Here is a 17,729-nt window from a genome sequence, read left to right as displayed (position 1 = left end):
TTAAATGTGGCACTGCAATCAGATCGTACAATTTACTCGATTCAGGAACTTCAAAACATTCTCCTCCGATCGCATTAAAGCGAGCATTGGGCTCAAAATTTCTGGCGTAATCTTAAATATCTCAAAATTCTTTACCTTCAATTTAGATGTTTAGGACGAACAGCACAGACGAGCGAAACTAGATTTGCACATAAAAAAATGGATGGAAACTTGTAACACGCGTTTCGTAGTAAATTTTGGTATTTCTTGGCGCGTTCGTAATCCGTCAAGAATTTTTTACGCATTTATTTAGAGCGACTGCCTTCAAACCAAAAAGTACCAACAGCAGAAAGTGGATGTTGGGTCGGTTAACATTTTAATTAGCCTAAATGAACGTAGGAAATAACATGTATATAGGGGCAAGCAAGCAACACGCAGCGACGTTCAAAGTAGGGGAATTCAGTCCGTACCGCGAAGAGAACACCGCACTTCACCATTACGAAGATTAACTGATAAACGCTGGTTAAATAAATAATCGCTGTTTAGCCAGAAATCCATACGAAACGCATAAATGCAAAATAAAAGTTACTTCATGGATCAGGTGGTACATATAGTTACCACCCGGGCTTTTGGGGTGTTAATATCGAGCTGAGACGAGTTTAAGGTTATACAACACTGTAACAAGTTGTAAGAAACATATTAAAAACCACCAGCTCTGACAGGAGCCAGCATCATTTGAAATATCAACGCAAAGAAAGGAGCAGATTTGGTAAACCTTCATCAGAACTGAAATATCCTGCGTTGGAACGAAAATAACAGGTAAAAATCTGGTAATTTGGTTAAGATAAGCTGACTTAAAAATGAGGTAACAACACAGCCATGGGTTACTTCGGGATGCAATCCCGGAATGACTGAGTAAAATCACGAAAACACAATAAAGGCACGAGGTAGGTACCTGGTCGGGATTCGAGCAGAGTACCTTCTGAATGCAATGCTTAACCCGTTCAGCAGTGCGATTATACTTCATCATAATGCCAGTAGATTTAGTTATTTTGGAACAACAAAATAAATTCAGTAAGTTAAGTCTGAAATGTTTATCTATATTCATTTCAGAATGGTACCGTGCCCCTGGATTTGCATGGTAGAGAAGTTCAAAATGGCCGAAACACACACCGAGATCATAAGAGATACAAAAATGGTCACTTTACAAGTCGAAGGTCTTGATTGAATTTGTGTTAGAATTACGAAACTTTTGGTCAACAAACCTGCCCTTAAAATGAGATAATTAATTTGGGAAATAATTCAGCGTGAACTTTACAAAGCGCCTCAATTAGTAATTAATTATTAATAATTTCAGATTAGTTTTATTATTCATGGTGACGCAATACGCCATGACAGAAACCTGGAAAACCAAAATGGCTATAAACTTCTGCAAAAAAACCCGCCATAATTTCTGCAACTCGTAAATACTAATTATTCGATTTCTGGACAAGAACAAGGCCTGTGCGTTATTGCAAAAGCTAGCAAATGAATTGTTATTAACTTCTGAACAAGTTGTTAAACTCGGAATACCTCGAGTGACAGTAATTTAGTTATTTTAAACAAAGGCGCCAGAACGTCGAGAGACTTCTAGAAGTAATTCTTCATGATAACGAATATACTCAATTGATAGTTTTGCTGGTATAATATTAATTAAAAGTTTCCGGGCTACATTCAGCTCAACTGAGCTGGCTACGAAATTACAAATACTTGCAAGTCCTTGCATGAACTCCGCTCACAAATGTCGCTGCGTTCAAGATTCCCGGGGGCCAGCTAGCCCCTGCACAATTCCTGCCGACGCGACATACAGGTTGGCTCAAGTCTTCTCCCTGCGCGGTCCGTCGACTCTCTGCTGGGATTGGCCGAGACGAATCGTATTAATATGAAACTTAATATCAATCCACCCGCAAGATGTCACTGTCACCAAATCAAACTTCCGATTGACAGCGGCGGAACGTGAGAAACGTTTTACATAGACGTTTCGGAAATTAAATTTGTGTAACCCACAGCCGTCCCATAGTTTCCGACGCACTGCACGTGTTCCGGAATTAAATGATCGATTATTATAAAATATAATTAATGTCTGGGCACAAAACATAATTTCTGAAGGTCCTGTGTGGAAAAGTTTGTACATGGACAAACGAATTTGGTAAAGATAAATTAGTTCCTGTGTCTCTGGGGTAAGGACCACGTGGTCCCCATTTCAAACGAAGTTAGCTGATCCCTCGACACGTGCACATGCCTCTTTTGATGAGAATCGAACCCAGGTCGTTCAGCCCCAGTCCCAGCTCACAAAAGCTAATATTCTGAGGAGGTTTAGATGGGCTGAGCACGCAGCACACATGGAAAAGTTTAATCTCACGTACAGAATTTTGATTTGAAAGTATCGTGGAAAAACAGGGAACGGGATAATATTAAAATGGATAGGAAGAGTCTGAAAACAAAAATCCTTTACTTTCCTTACGTTAAACGACGCACCAATGCAACTAAATGGCCACTTTCTTCTCGTCACACGCACACGTGGGGAGAACTACACCACGTGACAGGCCGTGTCTGGGTCCCTTTCTTGTAATTTGTTTAACGATGCCATTAAAACTACGTAGGGCCGTACTGAACATTATTATGAATAGTTTATAAAAAAAATTGAAGAAAATCTCGCTGATGCCTAGCAGAAGGCTTCATTGAAGCATCTGCATTGAAGGGACTGAGGAAAATTACGAAAGGAACACTGTGGAACGAGATTCAAACCCGAGACCCCCATTTTTCAGTCACCAGACAGGGACAAATGAGTCGAAGTGACTGCGCCTCGCCAGTCGCCACTGGGTGTTTCTCCTCGCTGTGTCCTTCCACCTGGTGTCAAATGGGGCACTGACCCCCCACCGGACAGAATGCCACGGTGCAGTGAACAGGAGTCTGGCTTCGTATCCGTGAGGCCTCAGTTCAAATACCGGTCCCTGTAATGATTGAAGGCTCCGTGGTTTTGCTCAGTCAGTCGATTCGAATGCGGATTCTGTGCCTTTTTTGTTAAACATCACTCAAACAGTTCTGCCACATTTTAATCTGAAAACAATTCGCTGGACCAGAAACTAGACAAATCTTCATAAAATAACCCAACATACGAATTACGTGAGGTTTCAGGTTCTCAAGGCGAATATGAATTTGTCAGCCTTTTGGGATGTTGCATCGTTCACCGACGTCTGAGAGGTATTTGTGTCCTCCATCATCAGGAAGGTAATCTGCCTGATGACTGAGACAGCAAGCATCTCTGAAACGTCGGTAATAAATTTATACCAGACGACAATCAGCAACCCCCCCCCCACAAAACAAACATATATTTGCTATCTGATGGTTTCACAACGGCAAAAATGTTGGTCTTATGGGTTTTAACGCCCTGTGGACGAGCTGAAGATGGAGGCAGTATGTTCCCTTTGAAACGTTGGGATTTACCTTTAACTCCAGAACATAATTAAGATTAATTAAAGTAGTCGGAGCCTGAAAGTCAACATTCATCTCAATGTCAATCCAGTGGTACAGAATAAGTGGAGTTTAACCTCCGATTTCATGACTTCCATGAGCACAGGAATATTCAAAGATGCCACATTTTAGTTAATAAATATTCGTATATTTTTTAAATTTTATTAGGTCTTTATTCTTTTATGGTTTGTTTTTAGTAGTAATGCGATCTTGAGGGTGGTTTATCGGACGATCCGACACTGCATCAACCTGTTGAGACTGCTAACGTCTCAGGGCTGACATGAACAAAATTAGCCAATGAGGAGCCAAGTAGCCAGGTGCAGTCATAAGACCACTCTCCCCTGCCCCCAGCCTCACCCCTTACCCTCAAACGCTGGCTTCCACATAACCTTTCCTAATAACAAAACACATGTTTTGTGTATTATTTTTAGCACAAACTAGTTGATGAAGGAATTATTGAATTGTTTAAGGTTATCGTGTGAATGAATGATTTTTAGCAAGCAAAATGCAGGCCGTAACAATGGTCAACGTATAAAGTTATTGAATGCCACTTGGTAACAAACACACAGTGGAAACCATCCAAGAGACCTAATCGGAGTTTCTTCCAAACTCAAAAGATTGTATCATCACAAAATTTCATTAGGCGGACAAATGCCTTTGAACTGAATATGCCACGGTCCTGATATCGACTACAGAAACTTCTGAAAATGAAAGTTAGTTGAATAATTACTTTTCTTGGAGTTACGTAACAACGTAAGTCACGTTTAATAAAATGCGGTTATTTATTATGGTGATCATTCCAGACGAACGCAATCCCAAAGCGCTATTTAACTGAGTGTTCTAAGTAAGTGAAACGCATGGAAGGGTGTCGTTCAACTATTCAACTATTCAAGCTGTTTGGGCGGTAAATAATAATTACAAATGGGTTTCGTTTGAGTTCTAAATACAGCCGGTAGATGGAAATGCTACTTGTTCCTGTATCTTGCTGCCATCTATCGGAATATCCAAGGATTATATAGTCACACAGAATCTTCCCGCCAAACGAATTCAAATGTACCAACAATTATAACAAGATCTAAACGGGACAGGATCATTCCAAAGAAGCTGTTTCCCTCCTTTTTCAGAGTCCGAAGTTACATTCCTGTGTTCGCTGTTCGCATTCGAATCCCTGTTCTGACTTCGGCTCCCCTATTTCTGCCAGAAGGGCGAACGGGCACCGCCTGGGGACCTTCGTAGCCGTGAATTTATTTTATATATAAATTCCGTCGCTCATCTTCGGCTCAAGGGGTTAATGCAAGTGACGTCAGCCAATGTCAGTCTGGAATAAGTTGGCGTGTTCCACTTTTTAACCCTTTGTGGTCCGATGTCGGACTGAGTCCGCCACGTATTATACGAATTTTTTACGTGATCTGGAGTCAAATTGGTTCTGGTAAACAAGTTTCGGCACATCTTTCAAGCCTAGTTCTATCCTAGTTTTCCTGGTAAACGTGTCCAAGGAAGCCAGGATATGCGAGGAATTACCGTTGGGTGTAGCTGTCATATTTACTCGGATTAGAAGTATTTTGTAACTGATAAAGTTATAAAATAAATATCCGCCTTCCTACTAGGAAATCAAATTTTTAGATTATTTTTTACGCATTGAGTAATCCACGCCGGTCGCAGTGGCCGCGCTGTCTGAGGCGTGGGCATTGTGTCCCTGGGATCGTGGGTTCAAATCCCACTCAAGCCATGGATGTTTGTCCTGTGTACTGGTAGAGGCCTTGCGACGGGCCGATCCCTCATCCAAGGAGTCCTACAGAATTAAATGAATGAATGTTAAAGACATGTGCACATTCCATCGTCTTTTTATCAAGCATTCTTCATGTGTGATGACTTCATCGTTTACAATTCGCGTTCTGTTTCAAATTTATAATGTTGATCTTTCGGACACAATCAGCGCAGCCGAGAATATGAAATCCCATGCTTAAACATCGTATATCTGCATGCAATAAGAGATGTTTAGACGTCGCCAAAGTCATGTCTACCGACTTGGACGACAGCGAGCAGGAAGGCACCACTTATTACGCGTCTGACTAGCGACGGTGGTACAGTCCGTGAAAAATATTTACCACGGTCAGTATTCAAACAAAAGGAACTGTGATCCTCTCAGAACATATTTCCACCATATTTAGCAAAGATTCTTCCGTTTAATGCTACTTATAAAATAAAATCAAACCAGTTCTTAAACTAATACAGCTTAGTGGTATTTAAATAGATCAGCCGAGAGCCGTAGTGGTATTTAAAAGGAAACGCAAATGTTTTCTCTTGCGAAACACTTTACGTTGCTGAGAGTATTAAACTCTTAAAGGGAATCCATTTTCAGGGAGATCATTTTATGAATTCCACTGTGAGTCACAAACCACAGTGTCACACCTGAAAAGGCACGTCCTTCTTAATCTCCCTTATCAGGGTACATATTTTGCAATTGTTCCGTGCCATACGCGATTTTCCTTTCCTTTGTCTCTCAGAATTACAGATTCTTCGCTTGACTTCGCAACCAAATCTGCAAACCTCGAGACGACTGACAGTCGGGTACAGAGAAACCATCTCGCAGCATCCGGGAGGTGAGTTGCTTACTATATTTTATTATTTCCTCGTTCATTAAACGACGTTCTACCAAAGCCATGAGTTCTGTGGGTTCACAGTAGACTTAAAGGTTGATCATAAATGATGGATTTTGATTTTTGAAAAGTGAGCAATTTAACCCTAAGAAAAATCTCTCTGAAGGAAATTGAAAAAGTAACAGAGAATTCAGTGAACAAGACGACAAGACAGGGACGCGATGCGTCTTCACACAGAAGGGCGTTTGGCGTCGGAAGGAAGGCGACTACCCGAAAGACGAAGACATAGATGGACGGATAATCTCACTGGATCTTAAAGAAAGTGGGTGGAATGTGGAAGCACCTGGCCAAAGGGGAGGGTTTTGTGAACGCGGTAATGAACGTTCTGTTTTATAAATGAGCGGGAGTGCCTTGACTAGCTCCTGCCAGCTTTTGAAAAAATGAGTCTGATTGTCCCATTGAAAATTTCAGGTCAATTTAAAACGATGTATCACCACACGTACAGAAGCCCAAACGAATAAGAGTCCTTAAGGGCGTAAATTGGATTGAAATTAAGTGAAAAATAGTCCTTATGTTTCGCTACAAGACATAAACTGGTGATAACTCAGGTTCTCATGGCGACGAGTATTGAGGTGGCTATCTTCTGGGATGTTCCGCCGTTCAGTCTCATTAAAATTGGCCGACATTTCGAAAGTCCTTGCTGCCTCCATCATAAGGGCGAAGTCTTCAGTGATAATTCTCAAATTTTCTAGGCAATTGTGATTTAATCTGTTGTCGTCCGTCAGGATATTTGGGGTTGGTCTTCCGACGGTAAGACAGCCAGAGCGTGAAGCTATCCATGATAATAATTCGTTGTTCAAACATGTTCATGGCGTGTTGCTTCGACATTTGTCAAATTTCAGACTGAAACAAAACGCTGATCGAGGGACTTATATTTTACATTACAGACAACACGTTTCGAGTTGTGGGATTCTGACCTCTGCAGTGAGTGGGCCGGCCGGTCCGACTTTCTTCCTGAGAATGGTCATCCTGAAACGTCTGGCCGCATTTCTTGTATGCCTGATCACATGTCCAGGTTCGTAACGACATAGAAACATTGCCATTTCTCAGCTTGTACTAACGTAGAATGTCCCTTGGCACTTTTTAGACGTTTCGGGTTGCTCTGGGTGGTTTGGCACACTTTCAGACTGACACAGATGTCACTAAAATAATAGATTTATAATTGACTTTAGCGCTAAATTATGCCAATATTTAATTGCTTGGGGGCGGGTTGTTGTTGTTGTGCTTTGTTACGGACATTTACATCCAAAAATTTAAACCGCATAGGCTGCAGTATGGAAAGGGACCACATGAGAAATATAGACATAGATGGGAGGATAATATTAAAATGAAACACGGAGATATATTATTTGAAAGAGCTGACCGAATTGCAGTCTGGACGTCTGCGTGTTCTTGAGCGTGTCTCTTGCTTGAAAATCAAGACTTCGATCGACTCTCAACAGGGCCTTTGTTTCAGGACACGCGATCGATTCGGGGGAGCACGCAGTTGGCACCTCCGACCCGCCTCAAGTCAGTCACGCGGACGGCGTGGAGGCACGAGCGACGCATCAACCACTGGTCGACTGCAGCACTGACGTCGCGTGCCAAGGTAAAAAGTTGTCAGTGGAACCACGGTTCCGGAGAATTTGACGTAAATACGTCTATACGGAAAGAAAGTTTATATATTGGCTTTATTCTAAATATTTCCTTTATACATGCTTTAAAATTGAGTAAAGTTTGATTAAGACTTTGCTTATTCAACTTGAATTAGTTACGCTTAAGATGGGTCTGTGGTAGATGAATGCAATGAAATGAAATGTAATGTAAGGTAAGGTAAGGTAACTATGTAGGTAACCATTGGTTTTTATTTGTTGATAAACAGATGACGGTTCCTAGGTAACCAGGTTACACTTTTTCGTTCCACTTTTTCGTTTCCCTTTTTCGTTCCACTTTTTCGTTCCACTTTTTCGTTCCACTTTTTCGTTTCCCTTTTTCGTTCCACTTTTTCGTTTCCCTTTTTCGTAACACATTTTTGCCGAATGACCCTTCCTTATAGACGTATTTACGTCAAAAAAGAAGAATCTACTTTTCGCGTTTCTCGCGTCTGAGGGTGATAAGTGACTCGGAGGATAAACTCAGTCTCTCGTCTTTTGCAGATTCTAGTCAGCGTCCGTTTCTCGACGCTGGTCGTCTCTGGCGAGAAACAGGCCATCAGCGGATTAACCCCACACCTTCTGACGACGAAACACAAAAGGCACTGCAGTTTTTGGAAAAAGCTGACGAATTCTTAAAACTGGGTTCACAGAAAGACGCTGTCCTCTTCCTAGGAACCAGCATATCGATTGGGAATGCGTTCCCACGGCACTCTGACGGTTATTACAACGAGAAATTCTTAAGGGCATTTCGAACACGGTCAGGGGAATTTCTGTTTGAGGAAGGGCGCGACTTCACAGACGACGAAATTCGTCACATTTTTCTCGAATCCTTCGTCAACGCTGACACTGCGTACTATTTCCTTCCCGATTTCAGCAAAGTTAGACGCGTAAGTGACGAAATTATTTCTGCTTACCTAATAAAGGGGGTCCTTCGCTCAGCTAGAAGCGTCAAGGTCATTCTTAGCGCCAGTTACCCCTCGGTTCTCGAGGATTTGAACAAGGAAATCTTCTGGACTTTAGTTACGCAATCTTCCACATTGATTACTGACACCGCTCAATTCAAGGACGGCGTCTGCCTTGTAGTGACTAGAGAAAACGACGTAAAATTTGAAGAACTCGAAGATCATGAAATTATTTACGATGTTGCTAAGTTTTTAAGGGACACGAAGAGGTTTTTGTCAGGAAAATATCAGCTCCAAGATAAAGGCTCGCCCGACGGAAGAGGATATGAACGCGCGATTCAGGTAATAGACGGTCTAACGCTTCGAAATGATAGCGACGATTATCAAAAAATTGGTATTATCCGCGGATCGGAAGATGCTGTGAAAATCTCTTCAGATCGTGGAAGATACGCCGTGGATTTACAAACATTTGTACAGGATTGTACAGCAAATGTTGAACAGAACAACGATGAATTTTTCTTTAATTTGTCGGATGAATCAAGGGATGAACTTGACTTGATCGCAAATCGCGTAAATGAAGTCGTACTTAATAGGACGACGCTTATAGGAAGGGACATTCTTCGGTTTTATCGTTCCAGAGAAGAACAGAAGGGCCTAAGTGACATTGTCGGACTGATAAGGGAGCTTGAAGCAGGACAGAACATGCTCTCAGACATGATCAAAAATATATCTGAATCTCCAGAGCCCAGAACATTTCCAAAAATAGTCGCTAACGTTTTAAAATCATTAGAAGTAAATACTGCAATCGAATATCTCGTGGATGTAATGCGTCAGTGTAAATATCTGGATTTATTACAAACTGTTTGTGGCCAGGACGTTGTAAAAGCGCGGATTACCGAGTGGGTGGGGCCTTTTAATAATGTCGTGAATGAAATTCGTGAGTCAAAGAAGTGGTTCGCGTTTCTAGTGACGGTGCATGACGAACTTTTGGAAGGCGGTAACCGGAAGGAAAATGTTTCTTCCGGCCACCGGGAGGTCAGGAGCGCCGGCGGAAAACGGTGGAGGGAATTAGAGGCTGAAATGGAAACCCGTGGCATCGCGGGTTATGAAGACATTGCGCGCTCAGTATTCGGCGACGTGAAAATGCGGGCTTTGAGGAACGTTGTAAGGGAAGTAGAGAAGGAGAAGACGACAGTCTCTTGTTTGGACGGAGACAGAATATCAGCGAAAGGAACGCGTGTTAAGGTAAGCGAGGTGCTGGAGCAGATGAACAACAAATGCGAGGGAAAGCCGAGGGCCGTCGAAATATTCGCGTCTGACACGGTGCTCATAGACGTCGACTTTGACAAAGTCGGGGAGGAGCTGTTCGTCGCGATCCTGGCTCCGAGATGGAACGTCACGGGACAAAGGGAGATAAAACTTCAAGGTTCTGAGGGACGCCGTCATGAACCACAGCGCGCTGCAGACGCCACGTGGCGGGGGCACAGCGGACAGGACGGAAAACCGGGACTCCCGGGCGGAAACGCGGGCAGCTACTTCGCAATTGCAAGGGAATATCTTGAGGGGAACGTCACGGTTTCCACTGACGGAGGAAGGGGTGGTCCAGGTCAGGATGGCGGCTACGGAGCAGAAGGGAGGGCAGCAGGGTACACCCGGAGTCCATCTTACGGGACGCGCTGCGACATTCGACCAGGCGACGTGCGATCGAAATATCACAGAATTCGGCTCGTAAGAAGGAATTGGCGATGGAGGTGTTTCTGTGTATATGACATGTATGAGTATGAATTTTACGATTGGGGTGTTCCGGGCGGTAGGGGTGGAAATGGTGGGCGAGGGGGAGTTGGAGGAAGTGGAGGGGAATATATGAATATTCATTTAGGCGAGTCAAACTCGTGGGGCAGGAAATCAGTGGATGGGGAACACGGGTACGACGGGGAAGGAGGGACTGGTGGACCGGGTGGCTTAGACGGGGACATTGTAACAGCGAAGTGTACGGCCGACTGGTACGTGTTCAATACCGTATACAGATGGACGGAGACCGGAAGACGTCACTCGGGTGAAAGGGGTACTCGTGGGGAAGACGGCATTTGGGGCGGAAACACTGACGGTCTGACGTGGCCGCCAGCACAGGAAAACCGCTTCGAGGATGCCCTTCCGTCAATAATAAACAGTTACAAAGTTTACCTGGTTTCCAGTCTAGACCACGTAATGGAAAAGCAGTCTCTGAGTGAGTTCATAACGCAGCTGAATTCCGACCCCCAGGTCCAAAGCACTTACGACACTCTCGCATTCGTTGATGAATTGCAGAAACTGGAAACTCAGTTCAAAGAACAAGGAAGTGACGTCGACTTCCTGCCTCTCTATCAGTCGCTGTTGCAGAGAATACGCTCATACGCTGAAGACCCAAAACCCCATGAGCGTTCGAGGGATTACAAGACAGTCCTGACCTACTTATACACGGCCGCGCTGAGCAAGGCACGCGCCCTGGATGAGTCTACCAATCGCGTCTTGGTAACGAATATCGAAGGCTATCTGAACTTGATGAAGGAACACATTCAGTACATTAGGGATATAAACAGGTTGGATGTTATTTATAAAAGGAACAGCGAATACACGGAGAAAATTGATGAAAAGATTTCATCGGCCAATGATTTCATCACGAAGGAAATCTTACCTGAAATTGAAATGATCGGCAGGGAAACTGAAAGGACCATCGACGAATTGATTGCCGAAGTGATAGAAAAACAAGAAAGTGCAAGACAGGACGAAGACGACTTGAGAAAGAAACGCGGAGAATTGCAGAATTCGTTGGGACACAAAATCATCTCGTTTGTTGTGGAATTCGTAACCGGGGCTTTGAGTTCGCTGAGTCAACTGGGACAAATGGCGGTTCAGCAGATCGCGCAAGGTTCCTTGGTGTCCAAAGTCCTGTCTGTCGGCAGCCAGATAGTGGATAAGACGTCGGTGCAGATACCGACAGGGACCAGTTCTGCCCTGCAACGCCAAATGGACGTCGTTGCGAAAGCGACTTTCGAGGCAGTGGCTTCATTACGTCACGAAGTGACTGCCTTGCTGGAGACCGCAAGGCAAAGTCCGACGCACTTAGGACAAATTGAAGTAACTGCCAGAGATTTCGAGAGAAGACTCGATGAGGTAGGACCACATGACCTTGAGAAAGCGAAAGACCTGCAGGACGAATTTATAAAAGAAATCAGCGGGAAAGAGGGAGAGTTAGGAACATTCCATGGCGGCAGAGTTGCAAGGGATGTCAGAGTGACTAGGAGCTTGGGAACCTTAAGCACATTGGTCACGCTCGCTGACATACCGATCAGAATTTATACGAAATACAAAGATGACAAAAAGGCACTTAAAGAGATGGGAGACGCGATAACAGAGGCGCAAAACAAATTCGACAAGCTGATTCAGGTCGAACAACAAGTTGTGAAAAGTGTTCTTCCTATGATACGCGCCATGCAGAGTGAGATGTTGCGCGTTCAAGGCGGTCTCGGGTCACAGTCCGAAGTCGGTCTGCACGTCGCAAGGTGGAAGATACAAAGCAAACTGGGAGGCATCAAACTTCAGTTACAACAGTTCACAAACGGGTTCGAAGTCCAAGAAAATCTGACGAGATGCATAGGCAAACTCGACGAAGCAATGACCAGTCTCATCGGCGTGTACGAGCACATACAACATTACGCCGAGAAGAAGGAGCTGGCAGATTATATTGCTGACATCAATTCAGCAGATTCACTCGAATTCCAGATAAGCGACTGGAAACTCCAGCGCTCCGTTATCGCCCTGGAGAAAACGATTCTATCAAACAAGGCGCTTGGCCATTATGGATCCTTGGTCGCTGCGCTGAGACAGTGGGTCTTTCCGTTCGCAGAAGCCTGGCTTCGAGATTTTAAACTGCCTTCGTTCCGAGAGGAGAACGACTCTGACGAAAGCTTCCTTCCCGTCATCATAGGGCAGACGAAGACCCTCTCGTCCAAACTACAAGAATATAAAACATCCATAAATAAACACATCCACCCGCACATCCACACTGCAGAATTCCACAGTCGTTACAAGTCCACTGGGCCCTTTTTTAGGTGGGAAAACCAAAGATACAAGGACGCAATTCTGGATTTGTTAGCGGGCAAGGAAGTCGTCTTGAAAGCGGACGTGTTGAACGGAGTCCAGAAAAATGCTGTAAAATTTAACAGAATGGAAATATTTTTTAAAGCCTCAACTGACACGGTTCAAGAGAAGATGGAGGCACTCCTCAATCACTTCCACGTCAAGATGACGCATCACGGAAATTCCTATTACAGGTGCGGGTCGAAGTTCTACGTCATCAGGAGTGACAACCTGACAATGGAGTACAGCTGGGAAAAGAAACCTAGCGGAGAACGAGTGACCCACAATTCTGTGTACACAATGTTGGAGAACGGAGACCTCATGCTCAGTCCGTACGCGATGTGGAGCATCAGGCTTGTCAACGTTACGGCTGTAGACTTCCCGGAGCTGGTAACTTTCGGACATGACGTCGACCTGGAGCTGGTAGGACAAGGTCTCTACGTTCAAGAAAATGCTGACGTCTGCAACCACGACTTGAAAATGTACTACGAAACTGAAGACAGCATTTCGGAATATGACAGCGTTATGTAGGGTAGGTTAGGTTAGGTTTGGTTAGGATAGTTTGGGTTAGGTTAGGTTTGGGTTAGGTTAGCTTATGTTACAATGCAAAGGAATGATGGATCGAGGGAGGGAGAGGGAGAACATGTGACTGTCATCACACGCAGAATCTCTGCAAGTCATGTGCTTGCGCAGGGGAGGTTTTGGGGGTGGAGCGGTCGACCTCAAAAACGCTATCCCATAAATGCTGTATCCGTGGTTCGAGAACCAAAATTATCCAACCTCAGAAAAAGACGACAACCATCTGGACATGGAGTCAGATGTGCACGAGTTTTTACAAGTCATGGTTAATCCCTGCCGCCGCCCCCCGGGAGTCCAAATTGTAAATGAGATTTTACTGCGTTAGAGCGTAATCGTCCTTATAATTTACCCGTGGTCTATCACAAAGAAAGTCCCGCTTGTGATTAAGTTGTTTGTCTCGTTTATATAAAATTTTGAAATACGAAGCCGGGCAGAATATTTTTAGTTCTGCGTAATTCATAATCTGCGGTACGTGAACTGAACCATATCGAGGTACTGAGATAACATTTGTTTGTAACGACCAATGCGAAACTCTTTGACCCTTGATAATAAAAAATGTTTAATTCACTTGACAGACGCAGCAATCTTGCGTGTCCTCTGAGAATATTTTAGCGTCTACAAGGCCAAATACGCAGTATAGTTAGCGTAATGAAGGACATGTTATTCAGACCTACACAGATTTATCCGTCGACATTGTCTGATACAAAGCGCGGTTTTCCAAGTTCAGAACAGACTAGGTCAATAACACTTGGTTCATTTGTCATGCTCTCTTTTGCACTGCGGTTGTGTACTTTCCTTATCTCGCGAAGACTCGGTAAACAACTTCAGACTTTTATATCTGTCATCAATAACGAATTTTAGTCTCGTAAATCCCCATTTCTAAGGAATGCGATGCATGTTTGCCAATATAACACTCAGTAATAAAGTTTTTTTATGTTATGCAACCTGGCAGACATTATTCTTTCCCCTAAACCCCCCCCCCTCCCCACAGACCGACATGTTCACACATCCAGAGACGTTTCAGAACAGTTGTTGTCATTCTCATAGTCTGTGTGAAATCTCGTGCGGTCGCTGATATCTGTTTCACATTCAGGAGGACCTGCATTCGATTCTCAACCTGAAGTTCGCAATACCGAGTTTCCTTCACAATTTTCCTCAGTCACCCCTAAAAATATATCGTGATTGCTGCCTGTAAAACGTCACGACCCTTTGATCCTACGTTCTTTCATATTATCTTTACTTTCGTAACATTTTAACTTGCGTACATGAAATAGCGTCATTATATAACCTACGAAACGAATTCACGCACCGCGGTTGACGGTGAAGATGCTGGTCGCATTGACTGCAGATTTTCTCTGCGTCTTTTCCTTAACTCATTTTTTTAAAACGCCTCAAAGGGGAGACCGGGGTAAAATGTAACATTTCTGATATTACATCCTGTACGCATAATTAAATTCTTTGTAATGGGAACGTGGCTGCTGTACTGTGGTTGCACACACAGGCCAAAACTTAAACTCCGGGGGACCCGCAGTGCTCAGGCACTTGAAAAATGGGTCGTTCCCAATATATATACGTTTGTGTGTAGGCTATTACTGTTCCCCTCCCTTTCCCTCATGTAACCAGCGAGTGCTGCCATCTGTAGCGTGACGCAGAAACCAAGGAAGCAATGCTCTGCACCTCGACTCACTAGAACCTTTTGTTGTTTTCCTCAGTCTCTCTCGCTCACGCCCGCCTCCTTCCAAACCCATATCCATTTATCACATGCATGATCATTTTCTCTTATGCAATACAAGGACGTCGCCTGAAACCTATGCATTTGAAACAACGTCATTAAATAACACAGGCATCACAAAAGTAAAAAAGAACTCTTCATTAATTACCTAAGTTATGCTCGTTTGTAATCTACAACACCGGCATTCAGAATACCCCTGCATGGGTGATGAGTCTGTAACCCACTGCTGTTTTGTGGGATTCGTGGCGCAATGGACTAGTTTCAGGGATGGACAGACAGACAGACGTGGTCTAAACATTACCCCTGATGATGGATACAAGATGCAGCACCGAAACATCAGTGACTTTCCTGCAGAAAACACGACACAGCAACCCAAAACTCAGTGCCCTTCACACTCGTCGAGCGTCAGAACCTAAAAGCTCGCCAAACGTAATCACAATCAAACGGCGAACTTCACATCTTGTCGTTGTAAATTAAACCGCTATTGACCTACAGATGGCAGGACATGAAAGCTGTTCGCATGCTGCCATCTTATGGAGTTATTTGGAACTACTTCAATTCTGCCATCTCTTGGATGCGGTTAATACTACTTCAAGATATGTAACTGATTCCATAAGTACACCGCTGTGTGGCAGTGCAAGTCATGACGTCATCTTGTCTCTGCCTTTCCTTAATTTACGTATCCTCCCGTCCTCCCGTCCTCTCTTCGCTATTACGTGCTGCTCCCTAACGTACCATTTGCTTGGATTTAGGGATATTCAACGACGCTGTTTCAACTGCAACTCCAGTAATGTCAGACCCGAGTTATGACTTCGGTATCGTGACGAAATTTGGTCCGTTTTGTTTCCGTGTCTGTCTGTCTGTCCCTTCACGGCCGTGTGGCTCTGCCGAGATGAGGTGGGAGGATCATGCATGAGCAGCATCCCATTTTGAAGGAAGCGGTCGTGGTCTATTTTAAGTCTGGCCTAATAATCGGGCATTAGCTTTGGGAGACTGAGGAAAATCACAGAGTTCCAAGATGTCGTGTTGTGTGGTAGACGTTTACCGACGTATGGCAGGTCTCTGCTACATCCATCACCAGGGCGATGAGTAAGTGGAGTGAGCAAGGACCTCCGAAACGTCGGTACACGACGCTTCAATCCAGATGCCAGCCGTATTAGTACTGATAGAATCGAGAACCTTAGATGACGCCACGACACGAGATTCGATCCGGGCACCTTCCAAAGACAAATTCAGATCTAATTCTCATTATTTTCGCTCGTCCGTCGCCTGGCCTGTGGCCCGCAGGCCACAAAACGTAACACAGCAGAGCGGACAGGAACTTGGAGTTTTTTGGGGTTGGAGGGTAAAAAGAATCTGGGAACTGTCGGAGTTAGAGCGGGGGGGGGAGGGGGGGTTAGGTTGAGAGAAAATGCTGACATCGCAGTCCGGCCAGCAGATGTCTCCACCATACGGACCCGTGGTCAAGGACCTGTCACCGTCAGACCCACCAGCTAGCTGACAAATACGATTATTCAAATATATTTAAATGACGAACATTCTATTTTTCCCATATGCATGCGTTTGCAGGATTTTTTCTATTATTTCTGTGAGTTCCCATCTAACCAGACCTGGGACAGTTGTGATTTTTTTTTTTCATTATTTGTTGATTGTAAAATCAATTTGTAGAACATAATTTAAAACGCAACGACCAATATTTTTTTTCGCAGTCATAAATTTAAGTCCTGATTGAATGTTGGAAGGGGTGAGAGTTTCAGCCTGGGTTTAGGCGAATAACACGCGGGGTTCGGGAGTGTGGGGGGAGGAGGGTGGATGATTGAATCAAACACGGGTTCCTGACATCCTGTGGACGCAAACCGTGAAATATGGCGGCAGGTCCGAATGTGAGGGGGTGGAGAGGAGGAGTCAGTATCACAAGAGAAATATAGGAATGAAGAATGAACCAGAGAAAGAGGGAAAATGAACTGAGAAAATTGGATAACGCAGAGAAAAACTGTTATAGACCAAGATGGAAGTCGACAGTCATCTGTTCACCTGAGGGTCAGAACGGGAGAATATTTGGAAGACCTAGGCGTAGATGGAAGGACAATACAATAGTTTAAATTAAATTTGTTCGAGGGAATATGGAGTGGACTCAGCTTGCTCAGGACAGAGACAGGCATTTCTCGTCCATAAAATAAAGCATTATTTCTGGAACAGCTGAGCAACTATCAGTTTCTCGACGAGGACTCTGGAGAAAGGCACGCTCCGTCCTGAGAGTCGCGGGGCCAGCTGGCCCAAAGCTCAGGTGTTCTCTACAGGAGCAGGTAGAACGCGCTCCTGGAACTGCGTCTCTCAGCTCGCGAACGGGTCCCCAGCTGACGGCATTCCAACACGTGGGCCTATGAGTTTGAAGCAATCTTCGTGCTCTTAAATCCCCAAGGAAAACGTTGATCGACTTGACTGAAGCACAAAGCTCATTTAAACACCAATTAAACTATCAGTCCGTACCGCGAAGAAAACACGACACTTCACCATTACGAAGATCAATTGGTTAACGCTGTTTAAGGAAATAATCGCTGTTTATTCTAAGAATCATACGAAACCCTTAAATACACTCTGTGAAGAAAAA

General features: G+C 44.2%; 1 protein-coding gene across 1 annotated transcript; it reads left to right on the top strand.

Annotated features, from left to right (window-relative positions):
* The first annotated feature begins 7,112 nt into the window (after positions 1–7,112).
* LOC147874840 (uncharacterized) lies at positions 7,113–14,292 on the top strand. The gene is made up of 3 exons (XM_087342776.1): positions 7,113–7,167; positions 7,609–7,740; positions 8,288–14,292. Exons 1-3 carry the CDS (start codon positions 7,113–7,115, stop codon positions 13,336–13,338), a joined length of 5,238 nt encoding a protein of 1,745 aa, XP_087198902.1. The 3' UTR covers positions 13,339–14,292.
* The last annotated feature ends 3,437 nt before the right edge of the window (positions 14,293–17,729 follow it).

This window comes from Zootermopsis nevadensis, unplaced genomic scaffold, assembly GCF_977971745.1.
Source record: "Zootermopsis nevadensis isolate Lab colony 2312 unplaced genomic scaffold, Znev_1.0 Znev_ptg000004l, whole genome shotgun sequence".
In the NCBI taxonomy this organism is placed as follows: domain Eukaryota; kingdom Metazoa; phylum Arthropoda; class Insecta; order Blattodea; family Termopsidae; genus Zootermopsis; species Zootermopsis nevadensis.
The sequence above is the reverse complement of the archived record's forward strand: the minus strand, read 5'-3'. Positions and strand labels throughout refer to the sequence as shown.

Excerpts from the sequence above, each read along its gene's own strand:
- LOC147874840 (XM_087342776.1), top strand. The coding sequence starts at position 7,113 with ATGGTCATCCTGAAACGTCTGGCCGCATTTCTTGTATGCCTGATCACA. Across the intron at positions 7,168-7,608 it reads ATGCCTGATCACATGTCCAG|GACACGCGATCGATTCGGGG; the intron begins GTTCGTAACGAC and ends CCTTTGTTTCAG. Across the intron at positions 7,741-8,287 it reads CACTGACGTCGCGTGCCAAG|ATTCTAGTCAGCGTCCGTTT; the intron begins GTAAAAAGTTGT and ends CGTCTTTTGCAG.